General features: G+C 42.0%; 1 protein-coding gene across 1 annotated transcript in view; it reads right to left on the bottom strand.

The window, feature by feature from the left end:
- Window positions 1–23,568, bottom strand: part of SEMA5A (semaphorin 5A) — a 1,998,383-nt gene that overhangs the window by 930,121 nt on the left and 1,044,694 nt on the right. The window contains exons 7-8 of the mRNA XM_086965275.1: window positions 14,814–14,912; window positions 13,360–13,573 (exon numbers count right to left, since the gene is read on the bottom strand). Coding sequence (XP_086821401.1) covers window positions 13,360–13,573; window positions 14,814–14,912 — 313 coding nt within the window. The remainder of the gene's footprint in view (window positions 1–13,359; window positions 13,574–14,813; window positions 14,913–23,568) is intronic.

Raw genomic sequence — 23,568 nt, 5'->3', positions numbered from 1 at the left:
GGGGCCGGCCTCACACACAGTCTACAAGCACCTGAATATCCTTTACCCACGTCAAGCGCTCTATAAAACTACTGATAACATAATATACCACAACATAACATAACCAAATACAACTTAACATACCATATCAGGCCTGAAGATTCCCACCTAGATTAATTAGCATTTAGAAGCCCTACTCAAACCTGCAAACAGGAAGTTTTTATTGGTTTATTAACACACTAACCCATTGGCACTGTGCTAGCAAGCCCCGCACACAGGCATTTATTCATTTGGAAATAACCATTAGTATATTAATAGGAGTGGTGAGAACAAGGAAGCCAATCTGATTGCAGCACTGGTACATTAATGTGCCAATAGCATGATTGAGCTTGGAATTGGTTCATGACACTAGTTATAGCTCAATATCTTTTAAATTACCATTGCTCCATGGCTTGGGTCTATAATTCAGGGAATGGCCACTGCTAGTATTTTAACATAGTTCACAGATAATAATGCTACAATTAATCCTTTGCAATTGCTTTTAGCATTTTTTCTCAAGTCTTCTTGCTGCACTGCCCTACGCCAATGTGAAAGGGCAGGAATGCACCTTATTTATGAAATATGGTGCATTCCTGTCCTATCCCCCAGTGATGGCATACAATTTGCTGCCTAACGCCAATGCATGCACCCTTGCAAAATGGTGCAAGGGTGTCTGTGTTGCATGCAAGATTGTTTTTTGTGCAGGAACGGGCACTCATGGTCGACTGGATTGGTCGTATCCCTCTTGCTGCAGAGGTTTCGCCCTTGCTGCCCGGCTTTCTACAACTTCGAATGCCCATTGTGGCCATTTCAATTTTGCCCTATTTTCTGATTGCGATTATGGCTTGAGAGTTGGCATTCGGTTGCTGATCCAGTTCTTCTTAGTCCCCTGCAGTACAACAACCGTAATAAGTGGTACTAATCTCAGGCTACTATGACTAAGTCCTGATGATGATCCCGGTACCTCTGTGTATGGAATCGAAACGCCGTTGACTTGTTAACACCTTGACACTGTTTTATGCTTTATTGATTTGTGCTAAAGTGTTTTCCTTAATTTATGCTTGATAATCCCCTGATTTCTTTCAAGCATCAAGAAATTCCTGAGTTTCCTCTCATGTTTTAATAGTTGCAGGGTTTGTGTTTCCACTTCATGTTTTTGTTTTCTTTGTGTATATTTGGAATATTAAATATATTTTTTTTTCTCGGCTGGACAACATATTATAGATTTTATTGTATTTCTATAATAATTTCCGTTCCTTATCGTTCGTGTGAGGGACCACTGTTCATATAAAATACCAGTACCCGAGGTCCCTGACCTATCTAATTGGGTTCCCTTGTCTACATATAACAATGTCCCACATTCACAGGCATAGATCCCACACTTTCACATTTGTCGCACGTAGGAGTGGATGCAAGCACCGTGAAGCACATGTGTTTTGCTGCCTTGTCCTTGGTAATGGTAAGTGTTAGAATGCTAATTTTCGCTTATGAATGTTGTTCGGAGACCCCTCGCCACCTAATTTCCCCCTCTGTGACAACCCAGGCCCTGGGTACACTTCATTGGCCCCGTTAAAAGTGGAACTGCAGCATTTGTTCCACCGCCAAATGGATCCAAAAGACAAACAGCCCAGCCTGAGTTTAGCAAACATTACAGGTTAGCAGCTTGACATGGAGCTGTCAATCTCCTTTTCTGTCCACTGCCTGAAAGAGTCTTGGAGAATCACTTGTTCAAATCAAACTAGTGGTGCAAACCCAGCAGAAAATGTCTATCTGACTCAAAAAATTGTTTTACTCCTGTGGCAGGAGGGACCTACGTTTAAAGGGGCCTCCCAGTGAATGATTTTTCGATATACTTTAAAACCCCAGCAAATGTCATCAAACATTGAAACACTCTGTGGTGACTATTGTTGGTGATTGCTACCCATGCTAGGCTGGTAATGGCACTGTGATTTTTTTCTCTACACTGCACGGCCCCTTCTCACGTGCATGCATATAGCTTTTTAGTTTTTTACTTTCGGACATCCGGCTTTGCCCAAAGTGCCAGGCTTTAAAGGAATGAAAAAACAAAACGTGGGGTTCAAAAGTAGCATCGTTAGTGGTGCATTTCATTGCAACACACAATCTCAACATTACAGTTGTGTGTGAGCTGCAAGGAAAAGGGGCAGCAAATGGGTTTCCCCTTTTCCTTCAAACATCGAAGGAAATGTATCAATTGTCTGCATGGACTGGTCAGAACGGACTGGTCATTTACTGACAGGCCTTATCAGTTAGTTGGCAACAATGAGGGTTCTTGCTCCATTGTGAAGTTGTTCGAAATTGCCGAGTCAAGTGCAAAGCGAGAGAAATGTGCTTACAGTAGATCGTTATCTGCTGTATGACATTAAAACTGGCCCTATCTTCATGCCCTTAGCAACATTAATGCCAAAAACATGGATTGATTTATGAACGAGTGTTTAAAAACATTAAGGAAATACATGTCAGCAATTTAGTTCCTATCCTAATCTTGCCTTCCTCAAGAGTTAGCTATTTGATCATGTGTTTCTTTCTGTATTAATTTTCCGTACATACTTTGAGCCATGTCAGGTGTTTCTGAGGGGCATTGATTGAGCGCTCTGACGCGGACCCTGAAGCCAAAGCAAAGTGCCTGTCAGCGGGTTGGCTTCACTGCATAGCACGCAGAACAATGGTCATGTATCCAGTTTTAAGTGCAATTTGGTGAAAATGTGTTAAGAGGGTGCACAGACTGCAAAATATTTACGGGGCTAAAGCAAAAGTAAATAAATTGCTTACATTTGACTGAGTGCAGTATATATTTGGAATTGGTGAAATGAGGGAGATGCAAGGGAGAGCATTCGGGGAAGAGTGAAAAGAGGGTGCTCAAGAGGAATGAGATGTAGTTGAAGATGTGCAGATACACAAGATATCCAGAGAATAAGGACATACATATCTAACATAAAGCGCACAGAACTAAAGGCCAAAACTCCTTCCACAGGCCTCATTACTATTGAAATTGAAACATTTTGAAGGTGAATTATTTATTACAAATCCTTGTTGTTACTCATTTATGCTAAACAGCTAACAACCATTGAAAAAACCAATCATTGTTTTAGGTGTAGGTCAGTTGTTGTTTTTTAATTAGCTGGAAACAATTACATTTCAGAGAGAAACCAAAATAGCAGCACAGTATGGGAATGACAAAAATATATTTAATGTGTGCCCTTTTAGAGAGTCCCCAAAATGCTCATCCCACTTAAAGACCTCTCTTCACATATTTCTATATGACAGATTACAATCAGCAGGTGTGGGTCCTTCCCAAAGCCTAGTTAGAGTATTTTCTTCCAAAGTTGATGCTGCATGCAGTGTAACACACTGGGCAAGCACACACTTTAAAAAGTGGAAGTTGTTGCGTTGTACAATTTCACACTACATTAACTTGAATATATGAATGCAGTAAGATATAGGTCAGTTTTTTATGCGTTTAATATTTAAAAACTATTGGCCATATGTATGAAACTTTGGTTTCGCAATTCTCAAATATCGATTTTTTTGCGAATCGCTATTTGAAAATCGCAAAACGCTATGTATGTAGGATTTGCAAATAATTTTGTGAATCCTACATGTTCCTTAATTGCAAATTACAAATTGCGATTCGAAATTAAGGAATACCTACCCATTCATTGCTATGGGCCTAGAGGCCCATAGGAATGAATGGGAAGACATTCTCAACTTGCGATTCCCAATTAGAGAATCGCAAATTGAGAATGCAATTTCAAGGGTGCCAGGGTGTCAAAAGGACACCCTGTTGCATCCCTGAAATGTGCATGTGTGCACATGTGACACACATACATGCCCTATGGGCATGTATGTGCACCACATGGCACTTTGAAAAATGCACAAAAGTGCATTTTTCAAAGAAATCGCAAATTACCACCAACTTGAAGTTTATGGTAATTTGCGATTCCTTATGGTCAAATTACACTTTTTCTGGGTCTCTTACATTGCATTTAAGGAATCGCAATTTGTGATTTCTTAAATGCAATCTCCAAAGGGGGAATCGCTAATTTGCGATTCCTTATTTTGCAAGGCTGTTTTCCTTTCTTACATCCCACTTAGCTAAATTGCGATTGCAAATGCCGAAATTCGCAGAATTTTGGCGTTTGCGATCGCAATTTTGAATGACACATATGGCCCTATATGTTCCACTGCTTTATAAGCCATGCGTTATCACTAAATTAATTTACTTTAAAATACACCATTTCCCAAATTCTCTGGAGGAGGATTCAGCATGGAGCCCATGTTTGTCCATTAAGCTTGCCCGCATCGCTCATTACATGAAAGTCATGCCAAACTTTTACACCCCACTACTTTCAAATGTCACCAGCCACCACTGGGCAGCGTAACGATCCGTGGGTCTTCTGTGGGAAAACCCACCGCAGCACCCATGGAACGCCTCCCTGGTGCCGAGTAAGGCAATGCAGAGACTTGAACTGCTTTGTCTTACTCCATGTCTATGAGGCCACACGAAGTGGCTTTGCGTAGCCTCATAGATATGGTTGAAAGGTTTGTGCCGCCGGAGCGTCAGAAAAAGGGGCTCTTAAAAATAAGCCCACTCTGGCAATTTAATTTGTATGCATCTTTCCTTTTGAACTTTTGTTTTCTAGGTGCACTTCAATTGTACTGTTACTTTACAAGTTGTTAAGTTTCATTAGTACTGTATATAGAATGCTCAGTCAGCTAAAATGCTCAGAATGGTGTCATTACCAACTGCTATTTGACTTAATTCTAAGTCAAGTGAAAATTAGGAAAATTAACAGTCTTGGACAGTGGGTGTGCTATGCAAGATTGGTGGGATGGTTGCTAATAGCTTTATTGTTCACATACTGTCAGGTGATAGCAGCTGTTCCCTCGCTACAAAACATCAAATCTGGGTCTCAGCCATAGTTGCTGAGCAGGAGCTAAGAGTGCTCAACACTTTCAGCACAGGATGTTAATAATTATTAGCTTGCTAAGCAAAGAGTAATAACACTTAAGCGATGATTACAAAAGTAACTTCTCTTGTGGATTTCACTGCATACCCTGAGTGCTACTGTTATTATTTTTCTATTTATTTTGCCAGTAGATTGGACTTTCATCACCATTAGTTTTTGCTAATTTTAGACAGTGCATTTATAATCAGTGCACTTTAAATTAGTGGGGTTCACTTATCTGTATATGGTTCTGAGTTATTTGTTTGGTGCATTATTTTAGTACCACTCACGTCACTAGACCAGTCTGGTTAGGGTCACGGAAATATAAACAAAACAAAATAGTGACATCTGCTTTTAGACGGTGATCAATATTTGCTATGCTGTTTCGTTGTGTTCATGACTTAGGGGCTAATGTTTCATTTTAGCAGGCATAAGAAACAGATAATTAAAGATAACCTCCCTCCCAAAGGTGTTTTTTTCTTCAAACCTTCACCTACCACTAGCCTGGTCACCATTTCTTTTGTTTTTCAAAGACATCTACAAAAGGCAAGGGATTGCCTTCAGAGGACCCAAAAAAGTCATGCCTTTGATGCACTGGGAGTTGACTCCAAGACCTTGGGGAACATTTGAGCATGTTTTATTTTCCGTTACTGTCACATTGTTTGGGGCTCTCTTGCATTCTAGAAGACAGCGGGAGAACTGTGTGAATTTAGTCACTGGCGGCTCTTCCGCAATGGTGGAGGAGCTTCTTTGAGCCGTCTCCCTTGTGCGCTTCGCTTCACCTTTACTCGTGTTACTTGTTGCCAGAGAGCTTCGCCTTGCCCCTTCCATGTTGCGCTTGCCTGTGTGCTCGTGCGCACCACTCGCGAGTTTGCCAGTGAGCGCGTACCCCTGCTTTCACTTTTGCCATCTTGTCTTTTATTTTAAGCAAGCAATGAGACTGCATGCTTCTTTGAGCTGTCTCCCTTGTGCGCTTCTCTTCACCTACACTCGTGTTACTCGTTGCTAGAGTGCTTTTCCTTGCCCCTTCCATGTTGCGCTTGCCTGTGTGCTTCTTCCTATTGCCTTCCAGCGCCATCTGTGTTTTTCTTGTTTTCCTCTACCTGTATGCTTCTCGTCCCTCTTCAGAGCTTCCCCCACCCTCAGTGTTTTATCCCACCCTGTTGATGCTTCCCCATCTCTCCCTCTGTGTCTGGCTTATGCCTCCCACTTGCAATGAGCCATTTTGGTTAAGACTCAGCCTGCCCCCATGTTGCTTAGTTGCTTATGTGTTTCCCCCTTGTTGCTTTTATCTTTGTTGCTTTTGCCAACTCAGTTCCTTCATAAAAAAATAACATTGATGCATGTTTTCTTTTCTTTTTAGTTACCAATTCACTCGGATTGATAGCAAAAAAGGTCTAGTTTCATTTTGTAGGCTTGCGCATGCATGATACAAAATAACATGGGCATCCAAGTCAAAGGATTTTTTTTTAATCTAACTTTAGCCATCGTGATGCTGTGCAGTGTGGGTAAAAATAAATTGCAAAGCGAGTAGGTCACAAAAACGAGACCTATTGGCTTTGCCAATGCTTATGCTATAGTGCAGCTGTGCGAGGAATTGCAGGCCTTCCTCTTTAGGGTCCATAAATACCCAGAAAACCCCACCCCTTATGGATTCTGAGCCCAGCCAGAGTAAGGGGGAAGTAGCTCTGCTTGGGCAACAGCCACCCCTCCCCACCCCTCGCCGCTTCTCTCAGTCCGGAACAGTGTCTCTCTTTATAGCCATAAGCTTTTCCCTCACTCTCTGGTTTTAAGGGCTTCCCGCCCTAAGAGTCTGTCTCTCACTCGTTCTCTATTAACTTTTGTCTCTGTCTTTCTCTCAAAAACCCTCTCTCTCTGTTTATCTCTTCCTCTCTTTGTCAAAGTTCTCTCTCGCCCTTCTCTTTCAGTCTTTTCTTGCTCTCTTTCTAGCTCTGACTTGACTACTCTCTTAGGAATTGTCACTTTCGCGGGGTGCCATTCCTCTGGCTCTGCACTATAGATGGAAAGGTACCCTCTGGAATTAATTTGTAGGTTAAGGAGCAAGGGGGGGAAAAACACAAAGAAAATAAGAAAAAAACTCCAACGCTACCTGTATTTTTTCTCTATTGGCTCGCTTGAGCTCTATGAGCTGCCCATTAGTAGAATGATCGAATCATGCGTGTAATCATATATTTTTTTGTCATTTTATTATATTTTTAATGTATTCATATTTTCTCAGTTTATTTGAATATTCAAAGGCTAAAATCATATTTATGAAACCACGAAAAGTTCATTGACACAAATATACAAAGATGCAAATGGTTCCACATTGAAATACATGTAATGATTGTTCTAATGCATTGTTAAACAAGCATTGGCATAGCCAATAGGTCTCACCTTTTGGACTTTATAAGTGTTTAGCCATGCAACAGTTAATGCTGTTGCAGTAAGGATATTGTGCTGCATGACTAAATACTTATAAGGTCCTAAAGGCGAGACCTATTGGCTATGCCAATGCTTGTTAATATTGTTTTATTTTTCAGCTGCTGGCTGAGCCAGCGTATGCAGGGAGGGGAGGGTCATGGAGTGGGGGAGGAGTGGTAGATGTGCACTTTTAACTGTGCATGTCAGTTTGGCCGGCCGTCTTGGGCTGGCCAAACTCACTTGCGCACTTAGGTTTCTCCAACCCAGCTGTATTACACAGCCGGGTTAGAGAAACAGCACAGACTTCCTGTGCCTGAGCGATCGTTAATCCAGCCCGCTCAGATAAATACCCACATTGCTCTCATGCTTTAGAGCAGTGCAGAGATTAATGGGGAGTCTGTGATACAGTCCCAGGGACTGCTGGGACTAGGCACTGGCAGCAGAGAAGCGCGAGGTAGTTGGCAACATGCGGTAAGAGTTATTTTTTACTAACCCCTCTGCCCCACGCTTCCCATGCACTTCCTGACAGCCCCTCTCACTCCCTGCCGATATTTATTTGTGTCAGACGCCACTGCTACATAGGATGAACACTGCAATGTACCTTCACTGACTGTTGTGCTGCTGCAAGGGGTTGGCTGTAACTTGCTTCACAGTAATACCTGTTAGCTCAACATGTTTAGAGCTGTCTAAATTACCTCAAATTTGAGAGTGAGTAAACAAATCATGGGATGGAATGGTTAGGTTATAAAACAGAACTGATCTAATGTTGCATGGATACGTAGCAGTCAGGAATAGCATGCTTCTAAAGAAAATATTTAATCCAACATCATTAAGTGTCACTTTTTTCCACTTTCCACTGTGTTATCTTACTGGGAACGAGATGGATGGTGCATCTGAGGCAGTGGGTAGTGGAGAAAAAGCATACCCACTCTCCATGCTCTCCAGGGACTGCCAAACAATCACACCTTCAATGCCTCTCCGATCCCTTCTTGGCAAAAACAAGGTGCCCTGGAGCAGCTGTCCTTGTCCCAGAGTGCTTTCATAAGCCTGAATAGATATGCAGTGCAGAGTATGCATCCGTGAGCTGGAAACCTAGTATGTGCAATGGTTTCCAGCTTTTCTTATGGTTTTACCTTATCATAGTCACTGTTTACCGCTTGGCCATGTGATGAGAGCTGAAATCGTTGGTGACACGGCAACACCATGTGAGCTGGCATGTCTGTTAATGTAGGGACAGATTTACTAAGTACTTCCATTGTCGTTGCAAGGCAACACGAGTCCTTAACTGGGGTTTATTTAGCCACACACAGCCATTCTGCATGGCATGGCTTGGTTTAGTAAATTCAAAGCATACGCAACACCAGTGCATAGCACTGCCTTAGATTACATTGCATCGGGTAAGCTAACAATCGTGTAGCATGGGCACTCCCTTGCAACTTCTTTGCTCTAAACCAAGATTTACAAGGACTTGTATGTCTGGGTTTGTGCCAAATTGGCGTGCCTACCCGACAGTGGCATAATGAGGAGCAGTATCTTTATTTTCCCATTAGTTCCTCTTTCCACGTGTTCTGCATTCTGCAGCAGACATAGAAATAGGGGAATGGCTCTAAGGATTGTTTAGATACAGGGAGATGTCCTTTCTGGCACAAAACCAATCCTGCCCATAATGCCAACACCCTTGCATTATGGTACTAGGTCGCCTGTGTAGCTCTAAGCAGCACACAGGGCACCAGTACAACAAGAGAGAACAAATGGTCCATATCTTTGTAAATATGCATTTTTGCCCTCTCCCTTTCATGCAACACAGCTCAGAAAGTTGCCTTGCTGCATTGTTTTGCATGAAGAATGGTATACCTGCCCCATAGTGTAAATTATCCGTTGGCTAATAGGTAGACCCATTTTGTTGAGCACCAAACATCAATCAATTTAGAATAATGTTTATTATATACTCTGTGCTTTAAAGTAATACAAATTATGATCATCACTCACAAACGTTTAAAAAATAGTCAGAAAGTGCTTGAGCAAGGAATTACTCTACATTTAGAGTACATTTTCAGCATTTTTGGAATTCCTATTGAAATCCAAGAGTACCATGGAGATATATATATATATATATATATATATATATATATATATATATATATATATATATATATATATATATATATATATATAATCATTGTAGATTTACTTGGAAGAGTTTGTTGATTACCACAAATATTCAAGTTGATAACATCCATTACCAGTTGCATCCTTTTACATTTCCCAGAAAGGCTGACACAAACATTCTGCTATCCCTTTGCAAATGGGTTTTCTACACTTAACAGAACTTACAGAACTTAAAAAACTCTTAAAAGTGAGGACTTGCATTATTGTAATATCAATATGCAATAGTTAGTATAGTACTACCCGTCAGAAAAGATTAAGTGGCACATGCATTAACATAAGGAATTGCAATTCCTAAATAGCGATATTTAAGTAATGGCTATTTAGGAATTGCAATTCCTTATGAATGTACAAATCGTAAAGTAATTTGTGAGTCCTACACATTACCTAATAGTGATTCTTAAATTTGCGAATCCCTAATAGGTAATGCCATTCCATTCATTCCTATGGACCCATAGGTCCATAGAAATGAATAGGAATGCATTCGTAAATTGCGATTACAAAATTGTAATCGCAAATTGCAAATGCAATTGCACAGGTGCCAGGGGGCCTAAGACCCCGCTGATGCACCCCCCAGGAGGTAGGTGTGCACATGTGGCACACACACATGCCCTGAGGGCATGTGTGTGCACCACATGTCACTTTGAAAAATGCAGATATGGACATTTTTCAAAGATTTAGCATATTACCATCAACTTCAAGTTGATGATAATTAGTGTTTCCTAAATGCAAAGTCGTATTTAGGAAAGGCTTGATGCATCTCAAATAGGGAATTGCAATTTGCGATTCACTAAATGCATCCACAATTTAGGTAATCGCAATAAATTGTGATTACCTATTTTGCGAATGCAATGCCTTTGATGCATCTACCGGTCGCAAACGGGCTGATTCTGCAGCGGAAGGAATGCTCTGTCACAAACAAGGCGGATGACCCGTCTGGTGTTGTACAAGTGCATACATACTGTGGCAGTTGCAATGTGGCACACAGGATACCAGTCACGTTGTGACGGAGTATCCCACCGACAAACTCTAAATAAGGCCTTGAATCTCACATCAACCTTAGACAGTCGCAGTTCACAAACAGGCTATTGCAAATATTAAACAAGCATTTGCAATGCAATCGGTGTAACCTTTAGGGCCTTATATGTATTTGGCTATGTAGCACATTAGCCTGGGTGCTGAAACATCTACTGTACTTTAACATGGAGGGAAAGTAAGCACCAAACTGCGTGACACGCCAGGTATGGGAACACATGGAGAGAAATATTGCCTTCCAGCGGGAAATGGTATAGTCCAAAGTTCTGTTTTTAATATAAAATCAGGGCCTTCGGTGTTCATAGCACTGAAAATACAAGATTTGAAAAAAAATATTATTGTCTACGGGTTATGTGGAAGACAATTTCTATGGACTGGAATATAGATAATTCTAGAGTGATTTTGGTATTTTACCGACCTCTGCTGGTCATTTTCTATCAAGAAAGTTAAATAGAGGCAGTTGCCAGAAAAATTAAAAAAAGAAAGTCCCTCAACAGAAAGCAATTCTGGTATATTACTGACCTCTTCTGGTCGTTTTCTAGAAACATAGTTAAATAGCGCCTGTTGAACAGAAAAAAAGTCCTTAAGTGGAAGCAGACAAGTCCTAGGGCTGATCACCAGAGCCCACAAAGTACATACACATATAGGTATATAATAAGTATATACTAACATATATACAAGAGGTCTCAAATGCTCGACCTAAAAAAGTCAGCCCCATTATTTGTTTTCCATATTTCTCGGAGATTACATAAACCATACGAGTTTCCAAACAGTGAGAAACCTAGACCATTGATTCTCAATCATGATTTTATTTTACTAGCAATGTGTTAGAATAATGAAAATACTAAGACTTCTATCCATCTTATTTATTTGCCTTCGTTAAGTTAGCTTTATTCCCAGAAAGATAAACAAACTATTGACATCCTGTCCGGTAATCAGCTGCCATTGGCAGCTGAACCTTGCAAAAGCATCTGTAAATCATCCTGATGCCAACTAAGCCAAACTAAACATGATAATATACAAATTCATAAAAGCCATGAAGTTTTATGTCCTAACATTGCAATCCTGGAAACATTTAATTCAAGTTTTTAGTCTCATGAGATTGTATCTTGTCACCAAAACCGCTCTATGGAATTATGAGGCCATAAAAAAAATTGCTCAGTGATCAGTGAAGCAAAATCCCCTTCTTTAGCATCGAGGGCGCTCATCACTTTCGATTGTTTATTGTGATGGGGGCTTTTAGTGCAGCAATTTGCATGCAGCACATTCAGAATCCTGTCCAGACAATTTCACCACAGAAGCCGCTGTTTTCTCTGTGAGTGTCGAACGCAAAACCCAGGCTGACAGGGCTCCGAGGAAACCAAACATTTATAATAAACCAGCCAGGCACGGTGAAACAGTATGGGCCAGGCTCACACTGCTCTGTTTTCATTGTGGGATCCATCCAGGTATCTGACAGTTTTCACACGCAGCGAGAGAAAACACCGAAAACTAATTTCTTGCTCTGTCAAGATAAATAGATCAAAAGTGCTCTGCAGCAGAATGTATGTTGGGCACCTCGTTTGTTAAAAAGAGTGGCGTGTCTATCATGGGTAATGCACGAACAAAATAAGAACTGAATGCAGTGACTTTACCGATATTCAAGCAGTTAATATTTTATATATTATTCCGTCGCATCCGCCAATATGTAGTAATAGATAAGAACTTTCATAGGAAGGGTGTTTTTGTTTATTTTGCTAATAATTTTAGCACCCTCTGACGAATTTGTGCAAATCTTTTTTTTAAAAATCGGACAGATTTACACTGAGTAGGGGCTAAAAAAGCAGGGACCCAAATATTTGACTTCCCATGTTCATTGCCATAGGATTTTTTCTATCCCATACAGAAAAAAACAGCTGAACATAATTACAAACGAATTGCAAGGAAGTTAGAACTTTACTCTTTTGTAATGTGGTGAAGATCCATATAGCTGTTTTCAAGAAATTAGCTTTTAAAGAAGGGCTCAGGTTGATCATTAAGGGGGTAATGCTCAGAAAAAGTTAGTTATATCTGGAAGGTTGGTTGCGCAGAGGTCCCCTGTTACCAAAATAAATAAGTAAATAGGACCGCCTGATTGGCTGAGGGAGCTTTTTCTCCCATTGGCCATTTCGGTGCCACTGTACGGGGAACATCCTTTACAACGAGGATTTTACTCCGCAGTGCTTTTATGACGCATCCGTTACAACGCAAGTCGTAACCACGACTTGCCCTGGAGGGCGCTAGAGGATTTAGAATAGTATATTTACTATTCCAACACCTTCCTTAGTGTCCACGGGGACTGGTGTTAGAATAGTAAATTATACTATTCTCAATCCGCGCCCCCAACGCAAATCGTGGTAACGATTTGCATTGTAAGGGACGTGTTGTAAAAGCACGCGTTGTGACGGTACGCGTCGTACCGTCATACATCCCCACTGTACCGGTGGCAATATTCAGTGCCAAGAATTCTCATTCGCGGGCCGCAACTCAGAAGAAAACTCGGTGGCTGTCATTACAGGACTCAAGGAATCTGTGTAGGAAGCCAATTTCTCATACCCTGTGTCTTGGAAAAAATTGTGAAACAGGGCATAACGAGCAAGGCATTTTGTATTTGGGGAAAAATGTTTTAAAAAGCACAACCAATGTAAAGTTGAACAACTATATAGAGTTCAGTTTTAGAAAAAAACATTTGCTTAGAGAAGAAAGCATATAAAGGCTTGGAGTCACCAACCGTTGAGCCACTTGGAATTGTACTGTGCTGTGCGTAGAGGTGGCAGTCCCCCAAGGCTGCGGTAGATGGCAGGATCTCTTCCTGGGAAGTCCATGGCAGTGGCAGCATATAGCTCTCCACTGGATGTAAGAAGAGCAGTAGAGTTGTGCTGTGGGCTGTATGGACATCGAGCCATGCCGCTGATCTGATCATGTATTTCTGTCAAATTACTTAACTGTAAAATCACAGCAAACAAGGGTAACAGTGAATAATTGCATCAGTTTAAAAAGGACATCAAAGCATTATCATCTAAATTAGTATTTCCGCCTGACCTTTAGCAATGTTTAACACTTCCCTCTTTTATTCCTATGTAAGCAAAAAAAAATTCTAAGAGCCCTTACAACTTTAAATCCCATCTTTTAATTGTTAGTCATTTCAGTTCTAGCATTATTTTAGGAATTGTATTTATTGCCTGTACCTCCTTCTCATTTCTCTAGTATACACACTCTCTATATTCAGCACTATTACAGACCATCAGGTCACTGGAGTGAGGTTGATTTGCCTTCCCATTTTTGGACAACACTCCGCCTCCCTTTTACTTGCCCATATTACCTGCATCTTCCGAAGCAGAGGTGGAAGACGCTCCTTCTCCCACATCGCAGCAAAGACCTGGAACAGCCTCCCCATGCACCACCGGACCATAACCCAACTCCATGGAATTTCGAATGGGCCTCAAGACCTGGCTATTTCAATGAATACCATTACATGTAATGGGGGGACCCTGTAACCCTCAGAACATGGGCGGGTAATAGAACAATAATAATGGTTCTGTCGGACTGAAATACACAGTAATATAGTATTCCCGGGTTTATTACTCACAACATCCGTCCCTGTAAGGGTACAACGATATCGTTGTACCCTTACAAGGACGGATGTTGTGAGTAATAATCCCGGGAATACTATATTACTGTGTATTTCCGTCCGACAGAACCATTATTATTGTTCTATTTGAATGAATAAGCCTCTGGGACCTGCAAGCATCTGGGAACCCTACTGGGCGATTAACCATGCGTTATAAATCCAGATTGATTGATTTATTTGCTATCTTGTCTTTCCACATCTAATTGTGGGGTGAGGGGATGCCTTACCTTGCTGCCATCTTGTCTGACCTCCCTCTGTCACAGGCTCTGCCTGATTGGAGAACTCAGCAGTACTAGTGGGATACATCTCACTAATTTCTCATAAACGGCAACTTCATATGTTCATTCTTAGATCAAAAGTCTTTGTTTAAAGATGTTCACAGATAGTGAAACACCACATGCCAAATTTGAATACATAACCCTGAATGAGCATTGTATCTAGCCAATGCTATTGTTAGAAGAGTAAAAAGCATTCATTATTGGGTGTGGCTTAAGCAGTTGGATTCAGAAGCAGCGGTTTTCTTTAGTCAGTTGGGTAATTTTATTTCTACTTACCGTGCGATTTGTGCAGATGGGTGTGAAAGCGTTTGTTCCGCATGTGAAAAGCCGGTCGCCGCTAATGAGGAGCACTCGGATGTAGTTCTGGCATTCATCCTAGCAAGGACAAGAAAAAACACAAATGCTGTGATAAACCAGGTCAATCTTTATAAAGATTTCACAGGGCTGGCGCATCTCATGCCCACTTGAAACCCAAATCAATAACGACTGAAAGGTATAAGTCACAATTGTCATTTGGATGTACATAAAGTTGAATTTGCCTTCCTAAATGCCAATTAGAGCAGCAGAATTTGCAGATTTTTTTATTCGGACAACAAATTCCACTTATAAAGGGGAAAATTCCTAATTTGGACCTGGAGTTGCATAGCTAGTCTATATATACTGATAATGTGCTCTAGGACAGTGGTTCTTGACCTGTGATCTGCGATGACTACTCAGGAGTACAAAACTGTTTAGAAAATCAAATCAAATTAGTAGATTAATAACGCTCATATACATAAAAAAAGGAAAACTTAACCCATTTAAAAAAGATCTGTAGATGTGATGAATAATTGGAATCTAAAAATAAAATTGGTATCATTAGATTGACTCGTTGGAGCAAGGCAACTACAGCAAACAGAAACTAGTATGGATGAGTGGTGGCCTCACATAAACCACTAGCATGTGCTGACAAAAAGAGAGCATGCATTGGGACCCAAAAAAGGCATTTTTCCATACTTTCATGCAGCGTAATGCAACCAGCCACCTTGCTGCACTGGGTGAAAAGAAAGTGCAGGAATCTGCCTTATTTAACATGATATGGCTCATTCCTGTCCTTTCCTTACGCTGGTGCACTTTGGCTACCTAACGCCAAGGCAGCCACCCTTGCACCATGGTGCAAGAGTGCCTGCAAGGGTGCTTATGTTTAAGCAGGATCCTCTTGTTGACGGGGAGCCAGTGCAGGTTTCTCAGGTGGGGGGTGATGTGGCGGTGGTGTGGTACGTCGAGGGTCTGTCGTGCAGAGGCGTTTTGGATGCATTGTAGTCGTTTGGTGAGCTTGGTCGGGGCTCCCGCTTAGAGGGCATGTCCGTTGTCCGTAGTCGAGCCTGCTGCTGACGAGGGCCTGGGTGACTGTCTTTCTTGTATCTGACGGGATCCATCTGTAGATCTTGCGGAGCATGCGGAGGGTGTTGAAGCAGGAGGAGTAGACGGTGTTCACTTGCTTGGTCATTGAAAGCGTTGAGTCGAGGATGATTACCAGGTTGCGTGCGTAGTCGGTGGGTGTCGGGGCTGCCCCAGTGCCGTCGACTACCAGGAGTCGTCCCTGGCTGAAGGGTTGGAGCCGAGGATGAGGACCTCCGTCTTGTCCGAGTTCAGCTTCAGGCAGCTGGTCTTCATCCAGTGGACAACGGCCTTCATTCCTTCGTGGAGGTTGGCTGTGGCGGTGATGAGGTCCTTTGTGAGGGAGAGGATCAGTTGAGTGTTGTCGGTGTAGGAGATTATGTTGAGGTCATGCTGTCGGGCTACATGTGTGAGCGGGCCATGTAAATGTTGAACAGCATCGGGCTTAGGGAGGATCCCTGGGGTACACCACAGATGATCTCGGAGGCTTTGGAACGGAATGGGGGGGTGGGCGAACGCTCTGGGTTCTTCCGGAGAGGAAGGAGGTTGTCCAATCCAGAGCCTTGTCTCGGATCCCTGAGGCGTGGAGCCGTGTGCGTAGTGTGCGGTGGCAGACGGTGTCGAAGGCGGCAGAGAGGTCTAGGAGGATGAGTGCTGCGATCTCGCAGCTGTCCAGCAGGGTCCTGATGTCTTCGGTGGCGGCGATGAGCTATGCCGCTAGTAAGCGCATACCATGAGACAAATCCTCCCACAAGCATCAAATCCGTATGAAATCGCACTAAAATCCAAGCCACTCTAAGTAGATATGTGTGCGGGCCTCTCGTCTATTAGGTATCGGTGTGGTGTTCACATCTTGGCGGCTCCAATTCAAATCAGGAAGTCCTTGCACCCTACCGGGTTGGAATTATCACTAATGACTAATTAAAGAAACCAATATACCTACTCTGAATTTTGTTTCAAATGTATTCAAATTACTCCTACATTGTTTAGGCTTATACTGTACGTGTGCACAGGACTGTTGCTATTTTGCAAAAAGTATCTACCGTTTATTAACAACCATGGAACAAAATAATGGTGTGCATTGAATTATCCATACAGTCACCTTTTTCCGGATTCCTCGTAGTTTGAGGCAAAATATGTACTGTTTCACCTAATTTTAAGAGCCAAGATGTGTCAAAATTTTAACCATACATATTTTCTTTGTCACTAGGGACATACCCAAAAATGGCTTGATCTCAGCTTGCATTGACCAGCGTTTACCTTTTTTTGTATTGAGAAACAGCAGAAAAGTGTGCTTTGCCACAATTTTGTTAGCTCAAATCAGGAAGGATGCAACACTATACGCAGTCTTTTTTTAAGCCGTGTAGATGGAAGCTGAAGGTATGGCTCGTCTCACAGGTGATTGCGGCATTTTATGTGGAAGTAGTAATGTCCCAATTTAAAAGACTGAACTCGGATGTTTATCTGCTTCTCCTATCTTCTGCTCTATTTCTCTCATGGGCTCTCGCCAGCTCTCATTTGTCTTTCTCTCTCCTTACAAAGACATGCATGTGTTTTCAGATCTACTCATATAATCACGAATGTGTTGACATATGTGCACACACATTGAAATATAGATTTTCTAAGATACTAACAAGCAGATTTCAGCAAATATATGCATCATCATAACAATCCTCCAGACAGGCAGATCAGAGAGTATGGTCAAGCTCTTTGAAATGTCTGCTGCGGTAAAGAACTCACAATAACCTGCCATGGGGACCTCACACTGGCAAAACAACGTCTCCCAAAGGATCTCGGTCTTCCAATGGATCTATGCCTGGGCAAGAATTCAATGCTTTTTTGATTCCCTGCCCCTTTTTACTTGAAAGGCATCTGATACCAGAGGAGCGAGTAGGCCAGGATGCTTAACAGGCATTGATGCATTTACCTGTGATGACCTCCAGTGTAAGAAAGCCTTCTAGCAGTGATGGCAATTACCACTCCTGAAAATTGGGCATCGAACTGACCCTCCTGGCTCTACAATGGACACTTATCAATTAGAAAATTAGCATATGTAAACAAATATCTTTTATGAATATTATTTTCAATGCTGCTGCATTTGTGTAATGTCAAGAGACTGTACTGGAATCAGAGAAACCTCACGTATAGTTTTTAAATTTTAGGACACATATGAAGAGCTGATGCATCCTCATTAGCAGGCCATATACCTACAGACCTGATATAGTAAGTAAGAAACTTGTAGAGCACGTGAATGACGAGGCGTCTTGGCACTAAGTGAAGCAGGGGAGCAAGTTAGTGTTTGAGAACAGACAGCTTCATTCCCCTGCAGGGAAGAGCCAGGCTCTGCCTCCCCATCTGGCCTTATGGACCCTGGGGACCTGAACTGAAAAAAGTTGCTGTAGGTCCCTAGACTCTCCCCCGTACAGTGCTTTATGCACCAGGCATAAATACTTAAACTCAATGCGCTGCTTAATAGGTAGCCAATGAAGCTCACTAATGCTATTTGAGATACGTTGGTATTTAGGAACATTGAGCAGCACTCGAGCGGCTGCATTTAGCAGTGATTGAAGTTTTAACGGTTGGCGTTTGTCAACGCCCAGAAAGAGTGCATTACAATAATCGATATGGGAGAGGACTATGGCGACTATACCCACTTTCCTGAGGTCTAAGGGAATGAACGGTAGAACTTTACTCAAGATTTTAAACAGGAAAAAGCAGGATTGATGTCAACTGGTTAGTCAGTCCGGCAAAATTTAGTTGGATGTCAAACAGAAACCCTAGAATGTGCAGATATAAATATTCAATGTTATGTCTCTCTGCCTATATACATACATATACATACATAGATACATATATATAAAAATATATATATATGAACGAACATATATTGGCAATGCACAACTTCACGGTGGTTGGTGAAGGGGATGATAAGATGATGAGATAAAAGAATGGTCCAAAAACATGTTTACCACCCATGCATTTTACATAGACTTTTGTACTGGAGGTAGCGAAAAATTGGCTGATGGAGTTACATGAAATTTGGCAATATTAGACATTATGGTGCACAAATGATCCTTTTGGTTACCACAGGTAAGTAGGGTAAATATGTGTAAGCTATAAGGCATTTTATCTTAGTGTGTATCTATTGTTGCATTATTTTGCAGTATTTCGTTGAAGTACCACAGTACATAGCGATGACAAGCCATTATACATTTGGTTAATTTCTGTGTTTACAAAAGTTAAAGGCAGCCATGTTGTTTTTAGGTACACTTCGTCTGTGTTTTGCGTTTAGCACTTAGATGTAGGCTAGTATTACGGTTGATATTTTTCCTCTACCTATTATCATTTTTTAAAGTGGTCATAGGTAGGACAATTTTTTATAAGTTTCTGAATATTTAAAAAAGAAAATACATTTACGGATTACTGCAGAGTACTACCTTTGGAGTACCATGGTACCCAAAAAGAATTGTTTTAAAATATATTTTACAAATGTAGTCTACCGCAGTGTATTTTTCATTTTTTACATATTTAAATCTTCATTTAAAAGTCTACAGAGTACCACAGTAATATCTACAAATGATCATGTTATTTTAAAAAAGTTATTTTTAAATGCGCAGTTCTCTCTACGCTGCTGTAAAGTATATATAGAAAATTATAAATATATTTCTGTATCTAGTAACATTTTAATAAATGGCAACAGGTAGGGAACAACAATAAAAGCTTTTATTTAGCTCATCATCATCATCAAAATACTTTATTCGGCATAAAACAATACCATAAAAAGTACAATATTAAAAATGAACATCTCAAACATTTTAAAACCATGCTAAAAATCTATATACAAACAATTCAAGAGATATGACTGGTTCATCACAGGAGTCATCTCAAAGGGCTAGAATAAAGTGTCCTAGGTTAGAGTGGTTCATCAAGAAGTTCAATGACATGTTGCATTAAGAAATGACAAGATCAAAATACAAATGGATAATTCATGTGTACCAGAGGGATACCCTCCCATTACCTAAATAACGGGTATTAAAAACAGAAACGTTTATCCCTCGCCTCTGCTAGTTCTGAATTTCACAGCCAGTCTTAAGACATTTACTGTACAAAAAAGTGTAAGGGGCTCTGCAGTTCATTTCAGAAACAGTAGGGCCACCTTTGCCAGTTTAAACCTTTCATTCTTTAAAATACCTTTGAAAATTATCTCCTAGGGTAAGAATCGAAAGGGCATAATAAAACAAAGTGAAGCGTGTCCTGCGGAGACCGTCAGTCGCAGCCGCATGGACCCTTCATCTCTGGTTGCGTTGTGTACCCTGCAGGAACTGCCAAAATGTGTGGAGCAAGTTTAGCCTGAAGCGGGTCATGAGAAATCTGTCCTGGGAGTTGTGAATCTGGGACAGATACGATTCCATGCCCAGACACGACTTAGTTAGTTGGTGAATTCTCACCGATAGCTTGGTCAGTTCCCTGTCTTCCCTTTTTGTTGCGGCTCTATTTAAAAATTCTGTCTTAATGGGGCCCTTGTCCGGGGTAACAGTTTTGTTGGATGGATAAAATATTCAGTATGGCCCAAGGCCATCAGAGTTTCCCTGACGTATTTGAGCCAAGGAATATTACGACCCCGGTCCCGGGCCATGCATTCCGATATTATCTGCTTGCTTAACGCGGCCTCCGGATTTGTCCATATTTCAATCCAGCATGTAAGGGGTTTCCATTGCAACCTGTCACTGATATGAACAAGACCCAATTCCTCATGTGCAATGTAGGAAGATGTACTCTGGGGAACTTTCAGTCCCGTCTCAGATATTTATTTTCTTCTATTTGAAGCTTTTGTGGGTCTATAAAGCCCCAAACCTCACTGCCATATAAGACTTTAGCACAACTTACAGAGCTATACAAGTTCAATATTTGCTCCGGGGACCATTGGCCTAGCCTTTTTGCAAAATTCATACTTGCCCTGGTGGAGCGAATTAATGTATTACATTTCTCGTCTGCAAGGGCTCTAAAACTAAGGCGGCTGTCAAATAGGATCCCCAGGTATGAAAATGTCCTGACTTTTTCCAGTCTATGAGTGTCTATTGTGTAATTAGTTTTCCTTGGTTGGTAATTTTCCCATCTCCATGATGTAGGATTTGGTGAGGTTCGGTGACAGATCTAGACTATCCATAAAATGGACGAAGTCGTCTATAAGGCACTGGAGTCTGTGCGCAGTGCAAGCCAAAAGCACTGCATCGTCCGTGTACATCAACACAGGAATCCCTCTCCTTCCTATCTGTGGACAGTCCACCCCTAAGGCTACCAGTGCCTGAGCTAGACCATTCATATATAAAGTAAATAGGAAGGGAGCCAGGATGCAGCCCTGCCTCACTCCCCTTGAGAATGGGAAGGGGTCAGTGGTATTTCCCTCCTCGTCATATCTGACCTGGGCAGAGGTGTTCAGGTGCAATGGGCTTAGTATATTTACCAGTCCTGGATTGACTCCCATAGCCCCCAATAGTTCCCTCAGTTTCTTCTGATTTACTCGATCAAATGCTGCCGTCAGATCCATGAAAGCCAAGTACACTGTTCCCTCACTAGACACAGTGTACTTGGCTACCAGGAGATATAAATTGAGGCATTGATCTGAGGTAGAGTGACCATACCTGAGCCCATACTGGGTACCAGTAATAATATTGTGTTCTTCCGCCCAGTCCAATAATCGGTTAAGAATGGCCCTTCCCAAAACTTTCATCGTCACATCAACGAGTGAAATGGGCCGGTAACATTGTGGGCTATTTCTATTACCTTTTTTAAATATAGGAACTATTGTGGCCGTAGACCAGGACGCTGGCATCCTTGTCTTCACTGCTGCGTTTATTACCCTGGTTAGTATGGGCGCCAAGAGTTCTTTCTGGCTCCGGAGGAGGTCTGGGGGGATCCCATCAGGGGCCGGAGCCTTATTTCGTGTCAGCCCCGCCTTTATCTCTCCCAGGGAAAAGATTATCTGAGATAGACTCACATTTACTGTTTCTACTGTGATCAGATCAGCGGTACTGCCATAATTGTAGAGGCCCTGGTAGTGCTCGAGCCAGGTGTCTGGCAAAATGTGACATGCCAGCTTTGGTTATTTAAATCCTGGAAACACGGCTCATTAATAACTTTCCAGAAAGCGGTCGAGTCCTTTGACTCGGCCGCTTCTCTCAGGTTCTCCCAGGCCTGCTTCTGCAATGCAATCTTATGGCATTTCAGTGTCTTTTTGTACCTCGCCCACAGCTTGACACCTTCATCCTATCTTTGGGTACGGATTTTAGGGCTGACTTCAGTTCCCTCAGAGCGAGGGAGCATTCGTGATCAAACCACCTGGGAGTGTTAGGATACTTGTTCGTCTTTCTGCTTCTAAGCAGGCCGTCAATTTGTTGGGCGACGCCCTCAAATGCTTTGATCAGATCTGCCCCCTCCACTTCTAGATCCAGACACTTCCAAACATAGTGTTCACTCTGTGCCAGTAAGGTTCTATAAAATACTTCGCTATCGATGTTGGCCCATCTTAGTCTCCTGCCTTGGTCGGTGGTTTTAATTAGACCACCAGCCACCCTTCAGCAGAGATGATTTGTCGAATTTGGGTCCCTAATAGACAGAACCAGAGGATTGTGGTCACTAAAAATGCTAACCTCTATGTTAAAACTTGTGATCCAGCACTTAAGCGTGTGGGTGACAAAAATAAAATCAATAATGGAATCCCTTCCCCTACCTTTAAAGTTTGGGTTAACCGGGCTATTTTCCCCCACTCCGATCAGATCCATGGTGTGTGTGAGGGCATGACTGCCCAGGACCTTGCTCAGCACCCCTCCCTTCCTTGAGTGATTCAATTGCCACCCCTCTGCCATTGGGCAAGCCGACCAACTTCCCAAGCTGATTTTTAAGAAGGGGCACGGGTGGCAATTAAAGTCGCCTGCTTATACCATCTCAGAACTCGTTGTCCCTTGCTCTTCTATTCCTGCCAGCCGGACCCCCAGTTCGGTTAGGCATAAGAGGGGCTGTCCCACAGTGATGGCATTGTAGAAGGTAACAAGGGTTAAATTAAGTCCCTTGTTACGGTACATGATTCCCAACATACAATCTGAGACCCATCCCAAATCATTCCATCTTCCTTGTAGTCTCAGGGCGACAAAAGTGGTCAGACCACCTTTTGCACTCCCCGAGGCTGCCTTAAGTGCCGGAACAAAAAACATTTTGTATCCTTCTAAGGCAAGGATATTACTATGTACCTCCCATGTTTCTTGTAAGAAAATGATATGGTATTTCTTTATATTGGTTAACCAATTATGATTTTTTATTTTAGATGACAGACCTGCAATATTCCAGGATATTATTTTAATATCTCCCGATGTTGGGCTACCTGGATTATCGGTTCTGGGGCAAATATACGTTCTAGGGGGTTCACCCTGTTTTCCTGAATTTCCCACTGGGCCCCTCCCACTGGACTCTTCGTCTCTCACATTGAGGCTGGGATCGTCTAGCAATGTGGTACCTGGCCCTCCTAGATCTCCTGGTTGGGGCAGGCCCTCCCGTGTGACACCATTCTCAGATGACGACCCCCATGTCAGTCAGTCTATTTCGTTTAGGACTGAAGCGCTATGAAGAGGTGTGTATCGGTTAGTTAGCGGGACTG

This window comes from Lissotriton vulgaris, chromosome 4_1 (genome assembly GCF_964263255.1).
Source record: "Lissotriton vulgaris chromosome 4_1, aLisVul1.2, whole genome shotgun sequence".
Taxonomy (NCBI): domain Eukaryota; kingdom Metazoa; phylum Chordata; class Amphibia; order Caudata; family Salamandridae; genus Lissotriton; species Lissotriton vulgaris.
Note: the sequence above shows the minus strand (reverse complement) of the source record. Positions and strands in the feature narration are given on the sequence as shown.